Source organism: Stegostoma tigrinum, chromosome 22 (genome assembly GCF_030684315.1).
Source record: "Stegostoma tigrinum isolate sSteTig4 chromosome 22, sSteTig4.hap1, whole genome shotgun sequence".
In the NCBI taxonomy this organism is placed as follows: Eukaryota; Metazoa; Chordata; class Chondrichthyes; order Orectolobiformes; family Stegostomatidae; genus Stegostoma; species Stegostoma tigrinum.
The window spans coordinates 8004678-8023841 of record NC_081375.1 but is presented as its reverse complement, the minus strand read 5'-3'; the positions used below and the strand labels follow the sequence as shown (position 1 = coordinate 8023841).

Below are 19164 nucleotides of genomic sequence, written 5' to 3'. Positions count from 1 at the left end.
TCATCAATGACCTTCCCTCCATCATAAGGTCAGAAGTGGGGATATCCGCCAATGATTGCGCAATGTTCAGCACCATTCGTGACTCCTGAGATACTGATGCAGTCTGTGTCCAAATGCAACAAGATCTGGACAATATCCAGGCTCGGTCTGACAAGTGGCAAGTGACATTTGCGCCACACGATTGCCAGGCTATGGCCATCACCAATACGAGACAATCTATCCACTGCCCCTTGATGTTCAATGGTGTTACCATCACTGAATCCCCCACTAACAACATCCTGGGGGTCACCATTGATCAGAAACTCAACTGGACTCACCAAATAAACACAGTGGCTACAAGAGCAGGCCAGAAGCTGGGAATACTGAGGTGAGGAACTCACCACCTGAATTCTCAAAGCCTGTCCACCATCTACACAGCACAAGTCAGGGGTGTGGTGGAAAACTGCCCACTTGCCTGGATGAGTGCAGCCCCAACAACACGCAAGAAGCTTGACACTATCCAGGACAAAGCAGCCCACTTGATTGGCACTACATCTACAAGCGTTCGCTCCCTCCATCACCACCACCGATGCTCAGTAGCAGCAGTGTGTGCTATTTACAAGATGCACTGCAGAAATTCACCAAAGATCCTCAGACAGCACCTTCCAAACCCACAACCACTTCCATCTAGAAAGACAAGGACAGCAGATATATGGAAACACCACCACCTCCAAGTACCCCACCAAGTCACTCGTTATCTGACTTGGAAATATATTGTCATTCCTTCACTGTCACTGAGTCAAAATTCTGGAATTCCCGCCCTCATAGCATTTTGGGTCAATCCCCCGCAGCAGGACTGTAGGGGTTCAAAAAGGCAGCTCACCATCACCTTCTCAAGGGCAACTAGGGATGGGCAAGAAATGCTGGCCAGACAGCAACGCCCATATCCCACAAATAAATAAAATAAAAATAACAAAAAACACACCCATTTAACTGGACCGGATTATATAAACCACTGAGAAACAGAACCAGAAGTGATGCCAATCACCTCAGCAAACCGGGGCATATAAATAACAAGCGGGACAGAACGCCAATATTTCACTGGACACACACTGTTGATGTTACCTGGGAGAGTGGTGAAACATCTGGAATCAAATGCGCTGGCTCAGTTACCCCTCAACCTCTTGTGCTTCAGTGAAAAAAGAAGTCCCAGCCTATTTGGCCTCTTTTTGTAACTCTTCCATTCCCGTTAATATCCTGGTAAATCTTTTCTGAACCCTCTCCAATTCAATAGGAGCCTACCTATAGCAGGATGACCAGAACGTGTCTCGGTACTCTGGAAGAGGCCTCACCAAAGTCCTGTACAACCAGAACATGACATCCCAAATCTTTTTGAGATAAAGGGAAAATATGGCAGCACACTCCATTTGAAAACTGTGACTAAACATAAACATTATCAAGGGGCAATTGTTAAATTGTCTCTTATTGGAGATCGTCATTGCCTGGGATTTGTGTGTCATGAATGTCACTTGTCAGCCTCAGTCTGGATATTATCCGGGTCTTGTTGCATTCGAACACAGACTTGTTTCGATATCTGAGGAGCCATGAATGGCACTGACCGTTATTGGCGAACAGTCCCACTTTTGATCTTAGAATGGAGAGAAGGTCATTGAAGCAGCTGAAGATGTTTGGGCCAAGGATACTGCGCTGAAGAATTCCTAGAGCTGAGTTGACTGCCTCCCAACAGCAACAAACACCTTCCTCTGTGCTAGGTATGACTCCAAACAGCAAAGAGTTTGCTCCCAATCCGCATTGATTCCAATCTTGCTCGGGCGCCTTGATGCTACACTTGGCCGGTTATGGTGTCAAGGTCCATCACTCTCATCTGACCTCTGGAATTCAGCTCTTTTTGTCCATGTTTGAATTAAGCCTGTACTGAGGTCAGGAGCTGAATGGCTCTTGCAGCCCTCAAATTGGATGTCTCTGTCAATGACATCTGCTGTCACTTCACTGATGATTTGGGAGTTGAATGATGTGGAAGTCATGGGCCAGGTTGGATTTCTGCTATATTTTGTGTACAGGACATACCTTGGAAATTTTCTACATTGTTGGGTCAATGCCAGTATTCTAGCTGTGCATGGAACAACTTGGCTGGAGGAGCAGCATGTTCTTGAGCACAAATCTTCAGTACTATTGCTGGAAGGTTGTCAGGGCCCATGCCTTTGTTGTATCCAGTGACTCTAATTGTTTCTTGGTTTCACATGGAGTAAATTGAATTGGCTGAACACTGGCATCTGTAATGTTGGGGACTACTGGAGGAGGCTGAGATGGATCATCCACATGGCAATTCTGGCTATCTTTTACACTGATGTGATCTGCTCTCCCATTTATTGAGGATGGGGATGTATTTGTGCTGCCTCCTTATTCAGTGAGTTGTTTAATTATTCACCAGCATTTAAGATTAGGTGTGGCCAGACGACAGAATTTAGATTTGATCGGTAAGCTGTGGCATCGCTTAGCTCTGTCTATCACTTGCTGTTTATGCAGTTTGGCTTACAAGTAGCCCTGTTTTGTACTTCGCCAGATTCACACCTAATTTTTGGAAATGGCTAGTTCTGCATCTGCACTCTCCATTGAATCAAGGTTGCTCCCTTGGCTTGAGGTATACAGTTGAGTGGGGGATATGCCAGGCCCTGATTTTACAGATTGTGCTGGAGAGCAATTCTCCTGCTGATTGCCTGTAGCGCGTCATGGATACCCAGTCTTGAGTTGTTAAATCCGTTCAAAATCTGTCCCATTTAGCACAGGGATAGTGCCACACAACGCAATGGAGGTTATTCTCAATGTGAAGGTGGGACTGTGCGGTGGTCACCTTTTACTGATATTGTCATGGATAGATGCGCCTGCAGCTGGCAGATTGAAGAGAATGAGCTCAAATATCTTTCCCTCTTGTTGGTTTCCCCCACCACCTACCACAGACCCAAGTCAAGCAGTTATGTCCTCTAGGTTCTGACCAGCTTATCAGACACAGCTGCTGACCACTGTTGGTGGTAGACATTGAAATCCCTCACTTAGTGTACATTTTGCACTTTTGCCATCCTCCATGCTTCTTCCAAGCATTGCTGAACGCAGAGGAATACTGGCTCATTAGCTGAGGGAGGATGGTATGTTGCAACCAACAGGATGTTTCCTCGCCCATGTTTAACCTAATGCCATGAGACTTCATTGAGTCCAGTGTCACTGTTGAGGACTCCCAGTGCAACTCAATCCTGACTGTATACCACTGTAGCACTACCTCTGCTGGGCCTGGCCTGCCAATCAGACAGGACATAGCCAGTCAATACAGTGTGGAGCTGGAGGAACACAGCAGTTCAGGCTGCATCAGAGGAATAGGAAAGTTGACCTTTCAGGACACATCCGATGAAGGGTCTTGACCTGAAACTTCGATTTCCTGTTCCTCTTATGCTTCCTGACCTCCTGTGTTCCTCCAGCTTCACACTGTATTGACTCTGACTCCAGCATCTGCAGTTCTTGCTATCTCCCAGGATGTATCCAGGAATGGTGTCTGGGACATTGACGTACATATGATTCCATGAGTATGACTTTCTGGTGCCACTTATGGCACTGTGGATGGTACAGTGGCTCACTGGTTAGCACCGCTGCCTCACAGTGCCAGGGATCCACGTTTGATTCCACCCTCGGTTGACTTTGTGGAGTTTGCACATCCTACTTGTGTCTGCGTGGGTTTCTGCTGGGTGCTCTGGTTTCCTCCCACAGTCCAAAGATGTACAAGTTAGGTGGATTGGCCATGCTAAATTACCCAGAGTGTTTGGGTTTAGGTGCATTAATCATAGGAATTGCATGGTTACTCGGATAGGGTAGGGGGATGGGTCAGTATGGACTCATTGGGCTGAATCACCTGCTTCTACACTAAGGATTCTGTGGAAGCACACAGCAGCTTTCTATACCTTTTAGACAATGTCAGCCTGTTATTTGACCAGTGTGTAAGACAGGTGTCTCAATTTTGACACTAGTCTCCAGGTGTTACTAAAGAGAACTTTGCAGTGTTGTCAGTTTTTTTTTGCCATTGTTTCTGGTGCCTAGTTTGCTGGGTTGACAGTCCAAATTCATTTCTTTGTTTAGACTTCATAGTGATTGACACAACTGAGTGGCTTGTTGAGCCATTTCAAAAGGCCGGTGAGAGGCAACCACATTGCTGTCGGTCTGGAGTCATGTAAAGGCTAGACCAGTTGAATATGGTGGATTTCCACCCCTGAAATACATCAATGAATCAGATGAGTTTTTCCAACAATCAACAATGGTTTGATGGTCATTAGTAGATTCTTGTTGTGAATACTAAACTCTAATATCCCTAACTATGAGATGTCTTATTAATCCTACCTCATTACACATTACTAGATGTAACATAGACTTTTCCCCAATTATTCAACAGGTTCTGTAACATACTGCTCTGAGAAACAATCCCTGAAGCACGTTAGAAATTTGTCTTCCCTTCTCCCCTTGCCCATTTAATTTATCCAGTCAATACACAAATTAAAATCGCCCTCGATAATTTGAAGGACCCCTTTTATACACCATTTGCTGCTTTATTCGCTGTCCTATGTGAGGCAACTCCATAGAATCTTTAGACACTCCAACTCCAACTGTGATTTCTTTCCCTTGCCATTCTTTGTTTTCAACGAAACTAATTCCACGTCGTGATCCAAAATCACTACTCACCACAATACAGTTGCCTTCCTTTATTAACAAGGTGACACACCTTCTTTACCTTTTGTCACTATTCTTCTGAAATAATGAATATCCTTGAATATTGAGTTTTCAGTGTTCGCCACGCTGTAACCACATCTCTGTGATAGCTGTCAAATCATTCTCCTTGATTTCTATTTGTGCTGTTGGTTCATCAATCTTGTTACAGCCCACAACTTATCTGTCTCGTTACAAAAGCTGCACACATTCAAATAAAGAGGCATTATTACTTTCTTTGATATATAATCTCTGAGCTAATCTGTACCTAATCTGGAATTAGAACCAAATTCTCTTTGAATCCTTACATAAATACACTCATAACAAAAAGCAATGACAAAACTCTGTAGAGATGATAGTTGCAAAAGGAGAACATTCTATTTGGCAAATATTCTGAAAAACAAAATATCAAGTTTGATGAACTCTTATACAATTTTGTCAACAAAAAAAATTTGCTGACAGATGTAGACTGACTGAAGGTCTTCCAAATGAGTTTCAGTTTAGATGGAATGCTAACTAGTTCCAAGTCTTTGGAAGTCATTCTTGGGGCTTACAGGATAGTTAAAATACTGAGATGTGAAAACTTTATTAGGTTCCCAGCAGATTTAACCAATAAGGGATGAGAAGGAGACTTGCAGGTTTTAATACCAATTCTCGAAGTCTTTTTTTTTCCTCTTTCGCCTTTTTGAAACAGAAGTCAAGATCTGCAGAGGTTGTTAGGCATCTGTCAGCGCAGGACTCCATAGTCTTTTTCAGAGCCAGGTTTTTCCAGTATTTAAATATAAACTTTGTTATCTCCCCCAAAGGTTTATTTGGCTCTTTTTCCAAAATCATTTAAATTTCTGTAATTAGTAGGTATGTCACAGCCACATTAAACCGCTGACCAAAATTTTTGCTTAAAGTTCTAGTTAATCTAGAGCGTGTTCAAATAATTCAATATTTTCCTGTTATTCACTTGGTCGACAAATTTAGACATGCAATCCCAACAATATAAAAATTGTGACCATTTTTAAATGTTACAACTATATTACATGTTTATTGTATACTATTTCAGCTGCCTTACTTTATGAATGAACTGACATTGACAGAACTTGATATGGGAGCTGCTATGCCAAAAATATGCCAAGCTTCAAAGCCTTCAGTTAATCATCAAGGTAAGCACAATTAAAATTCATTTTGAGCTTCTTCAATATTCTTGAATGTCAGATATTTTGCCTTGGAATTTGCACTGAAATATTGCATTTACATTGGTCCAGAAATGTGTGATTAATGGTAATCAAAGTATTTCTAACACCTTATGATCCGCTTTACCATCAGAAACAAGTTCTTCTGTCTTTTATTTGTGTTTTGGTTAGCTTGTTAATGTAACAAGCTTAGAACAAAATAATGGTACAAAGCAATGTTGCATCATTTGGTTGCATCACATAGTGGATTATGGACTTTAATGAATGTTCACTTCACCACATTCCCACCAACATACTAGTTCTTCTTCAAAAGAATGAGGCACAGTCAAAATTTATTTCCAAGAGTAGAGGGCTATTTTGTGCTTCATACTACTCACGATTTAATTTCAGAGATATGGCTGAATGTGCTGGGTATACTAAGGAGTTGAGAGCTAGGATTACAATAGGAAGCATTGCATTTGGTGAAGTAAGAGGATAATGGCTGGACAATGTGAATAGAGCTAAACAGAAGATCAGTGAAGTGTTTGATATGGAACTGGGTACTGGAACACATGCTGAGAAGAAATGAAGTTATGCTTCTTTGAGAGCTTAGAACTTTGAGAAATGGTTTAGAAGATGCATGAAGGATTTCAAGTAGATTGAGACATTGATGAGGACAGAATAAGAAGAATGGTGTATCATTGAGAAAATGATGGTTTGGGGTTTACTGACAAGGTGAGATGTTAAAAGGTGTTGAAAGAGTGTTTGCAAAGAACCGAAAAGGACCTCTTCTGGATCACTTAAGGAATTGCCATTTGAATGGATAATTGGAGATAGAAATACAAAATAGTGATTTGGAACAGATTAAAAATTGAGCTAGCAAGTCATAGACCATCAGTGATTGAAAAAGCCATTGGAAAAAGATAGATTGCTCAACTGATAGCTAAGATAAGACAGCTTTCTGAGAAGTGACATAAAGTATCATTAAAACTGCAGTGAGCAGAGCTTGTTTTGCAAATACTTGGCAGATGGAATACAATGGGGGAAATGAGGTGTTATGCACTTATGCAGGAAGATTAGAAGAACTGAATGTTACTTAAATGAAGAAAGATGACAGTTACAACACAGAGATTGGGATGCTCATGCATAAATCACACAAAAAAAGATCACCCACTTTCAGGAGAAAAGAGAAATGGAACATTGGCCTTTCTTTTGAAGGGAATAAAATTTTTAAAAAAAACTAGATCATGAAAAAAAACTAGACCTGGAATACTGTGACCAATTTTGGACACTTCTTCTCTTGAGGAAATACATGCTGTCATTGGAGGTGATTCCAAGAAGGTTCAGTTGGGTGACCATGGGTATAGGGGGACAGTCTTATGATGACAGATTAATCGCTTGGGCCTGCACTCAATGGTGTTTAGAAGAACAAGAAGTGACTTTATTGAAATGCGTAAGATTCTTAGGAGGGTTGACAGGATAGATGTGGGAAGGTTGTTTTCACTTGTGAGGAGATCTGGAAACGGAGGGCACCATCTCCAATTATGTTGCTGACTTAGGACAGAAGTGAAGAGAGATTTCTTCTTTGAGGCTATCTAAATCAATCGGTGGACTGTTTCACCACAGAGGGTATGGATTATTGAGTATATTCAAGGTGAAGATAGGCAGATTTCTAATCAGTAAGGAAATTGAGGATTGTATGGATATGGCAGGCAAGGGAAGTTGATGTTTCCCAGATCTGCTATGATTACGCTGAATGATGGAGCAGGCTTGATGGGCTGAGTGGCGCACTTCTATTCTTATGGTCTTACGGCACATGATGAAAGTTCAATACTCCACTGAACTTTGTACATGAACATAGTTGGCAAATGAAGACAAGCTATTTGTATTGATCTCAATTCTACTTTATTCAGTGTGCACTTAGTACAGATTATTGGACAATTCTCATTGGGTAGAATGTGGGAACGGTAGGAGTAGCAATTTTGATGTTTCATTTTAACCTGCACAACATTGCCTGTTTCCAGTCATCTTAGACCTTCTGATTAAACGGTTAGTTAAGCTTTTCTCACTTTTAGATTCTGTTTACTCCAATGCCATCCTTTATGGATACCCATGTTCTGCTTCTCTTCGAGTTGTAACCACCTATCCCATTGCACCCTTTAACTTGCTAACTGAATTTTGTGCTCCTTTAGAAGATCAGGTTGGTGACTCCGGGTACAGAGCGATGATCTCATGAAGAGAGGTTAATAGCTTGGGCCTGCACTTAATGGTGTTTACTCATTTCTCATTCTTCTAGAACAAAAAATTACAGCACAGGACAGGTCCTTTAGCCTTCCAAGCCTGCACCAACATACTGTCAGCCACAACTCAAACCCCCTACTCTTCCAGGGACTGTATCCCTCTATTTCCATTTTATTCATGTATTTGTCAAGACACCCTTTAAAAGTCACTATTGTATCTGCTTCCACTACCTCCACCAGCAGTGAATTCCAGGCATCCACCTTCCTCTGTGTAAATAAAAAACACTTGGCTCGTACATCACCTTTTCTAGTGAGACTAGTGGGAGGATTTTGCACAGAGATTATTGTTCCAATTTCTCAAAGTCTTTTTGCAAAACCTGTTGTCTTTCCTGCCTTGGAGGAATAATAGGAGGGCAGAATACCGGGTCAATGGAAAGATTCTTGGTAGTGTAGATGTGCAGAGGGATCTTGGTGTCCTTGTACATAGATCCCTGAAAGTTGCCACCCAGGTTGATAGTGCTGTTAAGAAGGCTTACGGTGTTTTAGGTTTTATTGGTAGAGGAACTGAGTTCCGGAGCCGTGATGTCATGCTGCAACTGTACAAAACGCTAGTGCAGCCTCATTTGGAATATTGCGTGCAGTTCTGGTCACCCCATTACAGGAAGGATGTGGAAGCATTGGAAAAGGTGCAGAGGAGATTTACCAGGATGTTGCCTGGTCTGGAGTGCAGGCCGTATGAAGAAAGGCTGAGGGACTTTGGTCTGTTCTCATTGGAGAGAAGGTGGCTAAGAGGGGATTTAATAGAGACATGCAAGATGATCAGAGGATTAGATAGGGTGGACAGTGAGAGTCTTTTTCTGAGGATGATGACTTCAGCTTGTACAAGGGGGCATAGATACAAATTGAGGGGTGATAGATTTAAGGCAGATGCCAGAGACAGATTCTTTACTCAGAGCGGTAAGGGCGTCGAACACCCTGCCTGCCAATGTAGTTAACTCAGCCGCATTAGGGGCATTTAAACAGTCCTTGGATGAGCATATGGATAATGATGGGATGATGTAGGGGGAGGGGCTTGGATTAGTTCACAGGTCGGCGCAACATCGAGGGCTGAAGGGCCTGTTCTGCACTGTATTGTTCTATGTTCTGTGTTCTATGTTCTTAGCTCTCTTAAAACCATCTTTTTGACCAGGCTTCTCTTACTTCATGATTTGGTGTTTTTTTTAGTTATCTTTCACAAACAACCTTGAAACCTTTTCTAGATCAAGTGAATCTGCTTTAAATGCAAAATGTTAGTCTCAATTCTGTAATCTGATTTTCTCAAGATGTTTGCGGAATTGTGAAAGCCAGTGAAATTATTGTTTTCTGTAAATGAATTCGTTCTGATGCCCAGTGCACCATCTCGCACGATGGATATTGAGCTGTAAAAGTAGCATGAAACTGAATTTTTTTTTTCTTTTGACAGTTGACCAAGAATAGTTTGTGGAACTATAAATTTAAATTGGTGCCGTATAATTGACTTCATTTTAACATAACTAAAACAAGTCAGGGCAGAGTTGAGTATAGTAGGCATTACAAAAGATAAAGTGCTAGAACAGCTAAAAAGTCTAAAAATTGATAAATCTCCTGGCCCCAATGGGCTACATCCTAGAGTTCTGAGGGAGGTGACTGAGGAAATAGCGGAGGCTTTGGTTGTGATCTTTCAAAAGTCACTGGAGTCAGGGAAAGTTCCAGATGATTGGAAAATTGCTGTTGTAAACCCCTTGTTTAAGAAAGGATCAAGACAAAAGATGGAAAATTATAGGCTGATTAGCCTAACCTTGGTTGTTGGTAAAATTCTAGAATCCATTGTTAAGGATGAGATTCCTAAATTCTTGGAAGTGCCGGGTCGGGTTAGAACAAGTCAGCATGGATTTAGTAAGGAGAGGTTGTGCCTGACACACCTGTTAGAATTCTTTGAAGAGGTAACAAGTAGGTTAGACCAGGGAAACCCAGTTGATGTTATCTATGTAGACTTCCAAAAGGCCTTTGCTAAGGTGCATCACGGGAGGCTGCTGAGTAATGTGAGGGCCCATGGTGTTCAAGGTGAGCTACTGGCTTGGATTGAGAATTGGCTTTCTGACAGAAGGCAGAGAGTTGGGATAAAAGGCTCTTTCGGAATGGCAACCGGTGACAAGTGGTGTCCCGCAGGGTTCAGTGTTGGGGCCTCAGCTGGTCACATTAAATATTAATGATCTGGATGAAGGGACTGGGGGCATTCAGGCAAAGTTTGCTGATGATACGAAGATAGGTGGACAGGCAAGTAGTACTGAGGAGGTGGGGAGGCTGCAGAAAGATTTAGACAGTTTAGGAGAGTGGTCCAGGAAATGGCTGATGAAATTCAATGTGAGCAAATGCAAGGTTTTGCACTTTGGAAAATAGAATACAGGCATGGACTATTTTCTAAACGGTGGGAAAATTCGTAAAGCAGAAGTACAAAGGGATCTGGGAGTGTTGGTCCAGGAATCTCTAAAGGTTAACTTGCAGGTAGAGTCCATGATTAAGAAAGCGAATGTAATGTTGTTGATTATCTCAAGAGGGTTGGAATATAAAAGCAGTGATGTGCTTCTGAGACTTTATAAAGCTCTAGTCAGGCCCAATTTTAGAATACTGTGCCCAATTTTGGGCCCCACACCTCAGGAAGGACATACTGGCGCTGCAGCGTGTCCAGCAGAGATTCACACGGATGATCCCCGGAATGGTCGGTTTAACGTATGATGAATGGCTGAGGATCCTGGGATTATATTCATTAGAGTTTAGAAGGTTGAGGGGAGATCCAATAGAAACTTACAAGATAATGTATGGCTTAGAAAGGGTGGACGCTGGGAAGTTGTTTCCGTTAGGCGGGGAGACTAGGACCTTTGGGCACAGCCTTAGAATTAGAGGGGGTAAATTTAAAACGGAAATAAGGAGACATTTCTTCAGCCAGAGAGTGGTGGGCCTGTGGAATTCATTGCAACGGAGCGCATTGGAGGCCGGAACATTAAATGTCTTCAAGGCAGAGGTTGATAAATTCTTGATCTCACAAGGAATTAAGGGCTACCGGGAGAGTGCAGGGAAGTGGAGTTGAAATGCTCATGGTGGAGTGGACTCAATGGGCTGAATGGCCTTACTTCCACTTCTCGGTCTTATGGTCTAAGTGAAATATTCCTGTTGCAATGTTGGATTTTCATGCAGTTCTCGTTTATACATTCCTCTAAAGACAAGGTTCATTGAAAAAAGGATGTGGATTATTCATTATGTTGTATATGCATGCAATTTATGGACTTAACTTCCTCTAGATCTTATCTAGATAATTTACATGGTGAAAATGTGCATTCGTACAATGTGAAGCAATTTTTTGTTTGCATGTCAAAGTAACAATAGCATGGAAAAGGATTGTCATGCATATTTGACAAAGATACTATATTCTGTGCAATCTTAAAGGTGAATAGAATTGTTTTTTGTGATCATATACTGAAGGGCACTATGCAACTGGCAACATCATACAATGCTTCTTTTTACACAGTTTGCTGAAAAGAAAGGACTTGGCTACCATTTTATGTCTGCAATTCTCAGGACAGTTAATCAGCAAGAAAGTTTATTTTCTACAGGACTGTGGATTGATTTGGAGATTTCTTACAATGGATCTTTTCTGATGACTTTGGAAACTAAAATGAACCTAACCAAACTGGGCAAGGAGCCACTGGGGGAAGGATACAAAGTAGGCGATGTTGGCAAGGAAGGGTAAGATCTTTAAACTAAAATTTGATTTTCTGGAACCAGGCTAGAAGGAAAGTGTCCATTAGTAACCATTTACAATGTGAAGCAATTTTTTGTATTGCATGTCAAACTAACAATAGGATGGGAAAAGATTGTCATGCATATTTGACAAAGATACTATATTCTGTGCAATCTTAAAGGTGAATAGAATTGCTTTTCGTGACCATATACTGAAGGGCGCTATGCAACTGGCAACATCATATAATGCTTCTTTTTACACTGTCTGCTTCTGAACAGTCCAGTGCACATTACATGTGCTACATCATGCAAGAATCTTTCCCCCAATAATATTTCCCCCTCTCGCTGAACTGCAAATTAAAGCTCACATCCTAGCTCGTGGCCTGTGTCTTAAGTTATACTGGTGCTTTTTTAATACTTGGCCTGGAATGCATAATGTGTTAATGAAATAAAATTTATTTGGAGGACGATAATATACTTTTTATGCAGTCTAATATATAGAATTACATCTGTTTTGTTGGTCGTGTCTGTGGAACCCTAACCTCTTAAACCCAGAGCTATCTACTCGGTTCCTATTTGTTTGTATTCCTGCCATTCTTCTATAATCTTTTTAAACTACTAATTCAGTTTCTGTTCAAATGATGCTTATTTGTGGTGTTGCCTTTACTGTAAGGACACAAAACATCACTTGGGCAGAACACCAAAAGATTAATCAGGCAGCAAGAATTGCATATATGTTTTGGACCCTACTCAATTATAGTAGTAAAAGAAAAATGAGGTGAGCTCCGTAAGTGGTGATTCTCCCTGTTTGGTTTTGTCCCCTACGTTCTACCCAGATGGCAAGAACAAAAACCAGCCTATAGGCAATTTCAGCTACAGCCTTGCAACAGATTGACTGCAAGTTGAAGGTCTGCCAAAGATGATATTTTATTGAAGTCAATGGAACAAAAAAAATTGATTAGAGTATTAAACAGTGGCCAATCTAATTCTATCCTGTTCCCTCCAGTTGTGTTAGGTTAAAATTATCTAATTCTTTGTGCTTCACGGTTTCCTTGTATTCTATGATTTTCCATACTTTCTGGCGTTAAATATTATATGTATACACTATATACACAGGCATGTGTGCATGTTACGTGCATAAATGCACACACATATAGACACGCAGTTTTTTTAATGCATTTTGGAGATGTGGTCTTTGCTGGCTGGCCCAGATTTATTGCATGTCCCTTATCATCTTGAAAAGATGACGGTGAGCTGCCTCCTTAAGCCACTACATTTGTTGTAGGCATATTTGCAGTGTCCATATATGGTTGTGGGTTTGAAAATGCCATCTAAGGATCTTTGATGAATTGCTGAAGTGCATCTTCCACCTGAAATGACAAGATCAGCCCGGACATGGGAACACCACCACCTGCAAGTTCCCCACCAAGCCACTCACTGTTTTGGTTTGGAAATATTTCAATGTTCTTTCAATGTTGCTGGATCAAAATGATGAAACTCCCTCCCCAATGACATAGCGGGTCTACCTATAGCACGTGGACTGCAGCGATTCAAGAAGGCAGCTCACCACCAACTTTTCAAGGGAAACTAGGGGTGAGCAATAAATGCTGGCCTAGACAGCAAAGCCCATGTTCCTTGAGTGAACAATTTTAAAAAGTACTGTCCTCATTAGACTTCCCTCCATCCTTAGTATCAGCCTAGTGAACCTTCTCTGGGTTGCCTTCAATGCCAGTGTATCTTTTTTAAGATAAGGGTCCTAAAACTGTTTCAGACATAATGGGAACTGTAGATGCTGGAGAATCCAAGATAATTGAGTTTGAAGCTGGATGAACACAGCAGGCCAAGCAGCATCTCAGGAGCACAAAAGCTGACGTTTCAGAGGGTCTAAAACTGTTCAGTATTCCAGCTATGCCTTGTATATTTTTGGCAAAACTCTCTACTTGTATACTCCATGCCCTTTGAAGCAAAAGTGAACATTCCATTTATTTTCCCTATTACCCACTGAAGTTGGATGCTAGATTTTTGTTATTCATGGATGTGTACTCCAAAATGTCTCTTCGGTAGCTTTCCATAGTCTTTCTCTATATAAAATAATATTCTTGCTTATGTGCATAACCTCAAATTTTCCCACCTGTCAGGTTTTTGCTAAATAAGGGCTACTTAGAGCAGTATTGATGATCCCCTCTGTCACTTTACAATGATTGAGAGCTGATTGATGGGATGGTAATTGACTAGGCTGGATTTGTCTTACTTTTTGTGCATTGTGTAAAACTGGGCAATTTTCTACATTCATGGATAGATAACAGTTTTATAGTTATGCTGGAATAACTTGGCTACAGACAGGTCTTCAGCAATGTTTCCAGAATATCATCAGAACCAAAAGTTTTTGCAGTCTAGTGCACCATCTGTTTCATGATGTCATGTGAAATGAATTGAATTGGCTGAACACTGAGTTCAGTGATGTTGGAGATCTCCAGAGGAGGCTGGGATCTTTCATCCATTCAACATCCCTGCACTGATGTGCTGGGCTCCTTAATCGTTGAGAATAGGGATTTTTGTTGAATGACCTTCTCCAGTGAGTTGTTTAATTGTCTACCACCATTCATGACTGGAAATGACAAGACTCCAGAGGTTAGAGCTAATTCGTTGGCTGTGGATTGCTTAGCTCTGTCCGTTTCAGATTATGCTGTTTGGCATGCAAGTTATTCTGTTTTGTGCTTCACAGGTTAACACCTCATTTATAGATATGCCTGGTGCAGTTCCGAGCATGTCCTTCTGCATTCTTCATTACATCAGGTTAATCCCCTGGCATGATGGTATTGGTAGAATGAGGTTATGTCAGGCCAGGATATGCAGGTTTTTAGTTGAATGCAATTCAGCTACTAAAGACCCGGAGCGCCTCATGGATGCCAAGTCTTGAATTTCTAGATATGCTTGAAATCTACCCCATTTCGCACATTGGTAGTGCCACAAAGAACGACAGAGGGGTATCCTCAGTGTAAAGACAGGATTTCGTCTCCACAAGGACTGTGCAGAATTCACTCCTACCAATAGTGTCATTTTAGATGCATCTACCACAGGCAGATTGGTGAAGATGAGGTCAAGTATGTTTTTACCTCTTTTGACAGGAGAAAAGAAAAATATAGCAATGATAAGGGATAGCATTGTTAGTGGGATAGGTTCTGTTCTCTGCAACAGTGACAAAGTCCTGAAGATTTTATTACCTGCCTGGTGCCAAGTTTTAGAATGTCTTTTGTGGTTGGGAGCTTGGAGTAGGAGCGAAAGGTTCCTGTTGTCATAGTCTACTTGGATATCAATGATATAGGATTAAGAAAGAGGTTGTGCTGAAGCTTGGATTAGATTCTAAAGCAGAACCAACAATCTGAATCTTCTGATTATTACCTGAATCACATGCAAATTAGCATGGGGTAACTAAGATTAGAGGGGTAAATCATGGTGCAAAGATTGGTATGGGAGAAATGGGTTCCAATTCATGGGGACGCTGGTACTTGGGGAAAGAGTGAACCGATGTATTGATATGGGAGTTCATTTGAATGATGACCAGTGTTTTAGCGAATCATGTAACTGCGGTTGTAGATGGGGCTTTAAACTAATTATAGGACAGGTTCAGTTGAAGGGAAGTTTTTTTTAAAAAATCCAAAGGAACTGAGGAAACACAGGTTCTGGGTAGTGAAGAGGGTGAGCAATATTCAAAGTGTGACAGAAAGGGCTTAAAATATACATAGAGTAAAGCAGAAATTAGAACCAGAGTAAGTAATAATGATAAAATGTCAAAGCTGAAGCTTCTTTATCTGTTTACACGCAGCGTTTTGTAACAAGATAGATAGGTTGTTGACACCAGTAGAAATAAATCATAGAATTCCCACAGTGTGGAAACAGGCCCTTTTGGCCCAACAAGTCCATACAGACCCTTTTGAGCATCCCACTCAGACCCACCCCGCTGTAACCCACACACCCCTGAATATTACATGCAATGTTAGCACGGCCAATCCACCTAGCCTGCACATCTTTGGACTGAGAGGGGAAACGGGAGCACCTGGAGGAAACCCAGCAGATATGGTGAGAACGTGCAAACTCGGCACAGCCAGTCGTCCGAGGCTGGATTCGAACCCGGGTCCCTGGCGCTGTGAGGCTGCAGTGCTAACCACTGAGCCACCATGCCGCCTCGACAGCGAGTGTGTGAAGTAAATGAAATAACAAAATGAAAATAATAACAGAAATGAAATAAATAGCTTGATAGCGGTAATGGAAATTTGTTGCATGATGACCAAGACTGGGAACTCGGTATTCAAAGTTCCATAAATGTAGACAAGAAGGAGTAGGAGGTGGGGCAACCTTTTTTTGTAAAGGAAGGCATCAGTGCAGTAGATCATGATGTGGAATCAGTTTGGGTGGAAACATGAATAGTAAGGTAAAGAAGTCATGGATGGGAGTCGTCTATCGGATCCATGAGTTGTGTTGATATAGGATAAAGTATAAATCAGGAAATAATAGGGGAATGTAAGAAGGGCATGACAACAATCACGGGTGATAATAAACTGCATATAGACTGGATAAACCAGATGGATAAGGGTAATATGCAAGACAAATTTGTAGAGTGCAACAGAAATTGTTTCTTCGAGCAATATGTTGCAGAATCTATTCAAGAATAAGCTATTTAGATACAGTGTAATGAGGTATGATTAATGAGAGATCTCATAGTTAAGGGTCAGTTCTGAGGAAGGGTCACTGCACCTAAAGTGTTAGAACATAGAACATAGAACAGTACAGCACAGAACAGGCCCTTCAGCCCACAATGTTGTGCCGACCATTGATCCTCATGTATGCACCCTCAAATTTCTGTGACCATATGTATGTCCAGCAGTCTCTTAAATGACCCCAATGACCTTGCTTCCACAACTGCTGTGTTAACTGTGATTTTTTTTTCTTCACACATGCTGCCAGACGTGCTGAGCTTTTCCAGCAACTTATATTTTTGTTCCTGATTTACAGCATCTGCAGTTTGTTTGGTTTTTTTCTCATAGTTAAGGTTACTCTGGGATGACAGTCACAACATAGTAGAATTTCAAATTCAGTTTAAGGGAGAGCACCATGGGTCTCAAAGCAGTTCTTCAAGCGAGTTTTGAGAAGATTTGTAGCTCAGGTTGAGGTTCTGGATGTAAGTTTGCTCGCTGAGCTAAAAGGTTCGTTTTCAGATGTTTCGTCACCATTCTAGGTAACATCATCAGCGAGCCTCCGGTGAAGCACTGGTGTTATGTTCTGCTTTCTATTTGTGTGTTTAGGTTTCCTTCGGTTGGTGATGTCATTTCCTGCTATTTTCTCAGAGGGTGGTATATGGGCTCCAAATCAGTGTGTTTGTTGATGGAGTTCCGGTTGGAATGCCATGCTTCGAGGAATTCTCGTGCGTGTCTCAGTTTGGCTTGTCCTAGGATGGATGTGTTGTCCCAATCAAAGTGGTGTCCTTCCTCATCTGTATGTAAGGATACTAGTGATAGTGGGTCATGTCTTTTTATAGCTAGCTGATGTTCATGTATCCTGGTGGCTAGCTTTCTGCCTGCTTGTCCAATGCAGTGTTTGTCACAGTTCTTGCAAGGTAATTTGTAGATGATGTTTGTTTTGCTTGTTGTCTGTATAGAGTCTTTTAAGTTCATCAGCTGCTGTTTTAGTGTGTTGGTGGGTTTGTGGGCTACCCTGATGCCAAGAGGCCTGAGTAGTCTGATAGTCATTTCCTCGCGCGCGCGCGCGCGCTCTCTCTCTCTCTCTCCCTCGCGCGCGCTCTCTCTCGTCTCTCTCCCTCGCGCGCGCTCTCTCTCTCTCTCTCTCTCCCACGCGCGCGCGCGCTCTCTCTCTCTCTCTCTCTCCCTCGTGCGCGCGCGCTCTCTCTCTCCCTCGCGCGCGCGCTCTCTCTCTCCCTCGCGCGCGCGCGCACTCTCTCTCTCCCTCGCGCGCGCTCTCTCTCTCCCTCGCGCGCGCTCTCTCTCTCCCTCGCGCGCGCTCTCTCTCTCCCTCGCGCGCGCTCTCTCTCTCCCTCGCGCGCGCTCTCTCTCTCCCTCGCGCGCGCTCTCTCTCTCCCTCGCGCGCGCTCGCTCCCCCCCTCGCGCTCGCCCCCCCCCCCTCGCTCTCGCGCTCGCCCCCCCCGTCGCTCTCGCTCTCGCGCTCGCCACCCCCCTCGCTCTCGCTCTCGCCCCCCCCCTCGCTCTCGCTCTCGCCCCCCCCTCGCTCTCGCGCTCGCTCTCGCCCCCCCCTTGCTCTCGCTCTCGCGCTCGCTCTCGCCCCCCCCCCTCGCTCTCGCTCTCGCTCTCGCCCCCGCCTCGCTCTCGCGCTCGCTCTCGCCCCCCCCTCGCTCTCGCGCTCGCTCTCGCCCCCCCCTCGCTCTCGCTCTCGCGCTCGCTCTCACCCCCCCCCTCGCTCTCGCTCTCGCGCTCGCGCTCGCCCCCCCCTCGCTCTCGCTCTCGCGCTCGCGCTCGCCCCCCCTCGCTCTCGCTCTCGCGCTCGCGCTCGCCCCCCCTCGCTCGCGCTCGCGCTCGCCCCCCCCCTCGCTCTCGCTCTCGCGCTCGCTCTCGCCCCCCCCCTCGCTCTTGAGCTCGTTCTCGCTCTCGCCCCCCCCCTCGCTCTCGCTCTCGCGCTCGCGCTCGCCCCCCCTCGCTCTCGCGCTCGCTCTCGCGCTCGCCCCCCCCCCTCGCTCTCGCTCTCACGCTCGCCCCCCCCCGCTCTCGCTCTCGCGCTCGCCCCCCCCTCGCTCTCGCTCTCGCTCTCGCGCTCGCCCCCCCCTCGCTCTCGCTCTCGCTCTCGCGCTCGCCCCCCCCCTCGCTCTCGCTCTCGCTCTCGCGCTCGCCCCCCCCTCGCTCTCGCTCTCGCGCTCGCCCCCCCCTCGCTCTCGCTCTCGCGCTCGCGCTCGCCCCCCCCTCGCTCGCGCTCGCCCCCCCTCGCTCTCGCGCTCGCTCTCGCGCTCGCCCCCCCCCTCGCTCTCGCTCTCACGCTCGCCCCCCCCCGCTCTCGCTCTCGCGCTCGCCCCCCCTCGCTCTCGCTCTCGCGCTCGCCCCCCCCTCGCTCTTGCGCTCGTTCTCGCTCTCGCCCCCCACCTCGCTCTCGCTCTCACGCTCGCCCCCCCCTCGCTCTCGCGCTCGTTCTCGCTCTCGCCCCCCCCCTCGCTCTCTCCCTCGCGCGCGCGCGCTCTCTCGCTCTCTCCCTCGCGCGCGCGCTCTCTCGCTCTCTCCCTCGCGCGCGCGCTCTCTCGCTCT

At 44.3% G+C, this 19164-nt stretch overlaps 1 protein-coding gene across 5 annotated transcripts in view; it reads left to right on the top strand.

Moving 5' to 3' along the window:
* The window catches only part of LOC125463525 (testis-expressed protein 2), a 238930-nt gene that overhangs the window by 149982 nt on the left and 69784 nt on the right, over nt 1–19164 (top strand). For all 5 annotated transcript variants that reach the window (XM_059653617.1, XM_059653618.1, XM_059653616.1 and 2 more), the window contains 2 exons: nt 5798–5897; nt 11776–11908. In XM_059653617.1, coding sequence (XP_059509600.1) covers nt 5798–5897; nt 11776–11908 — 233 coding nt within the window. The remainder of the gene's footprint in view (nt 1–5797; nt 5898–11775; nt 11909–19164) is intronic.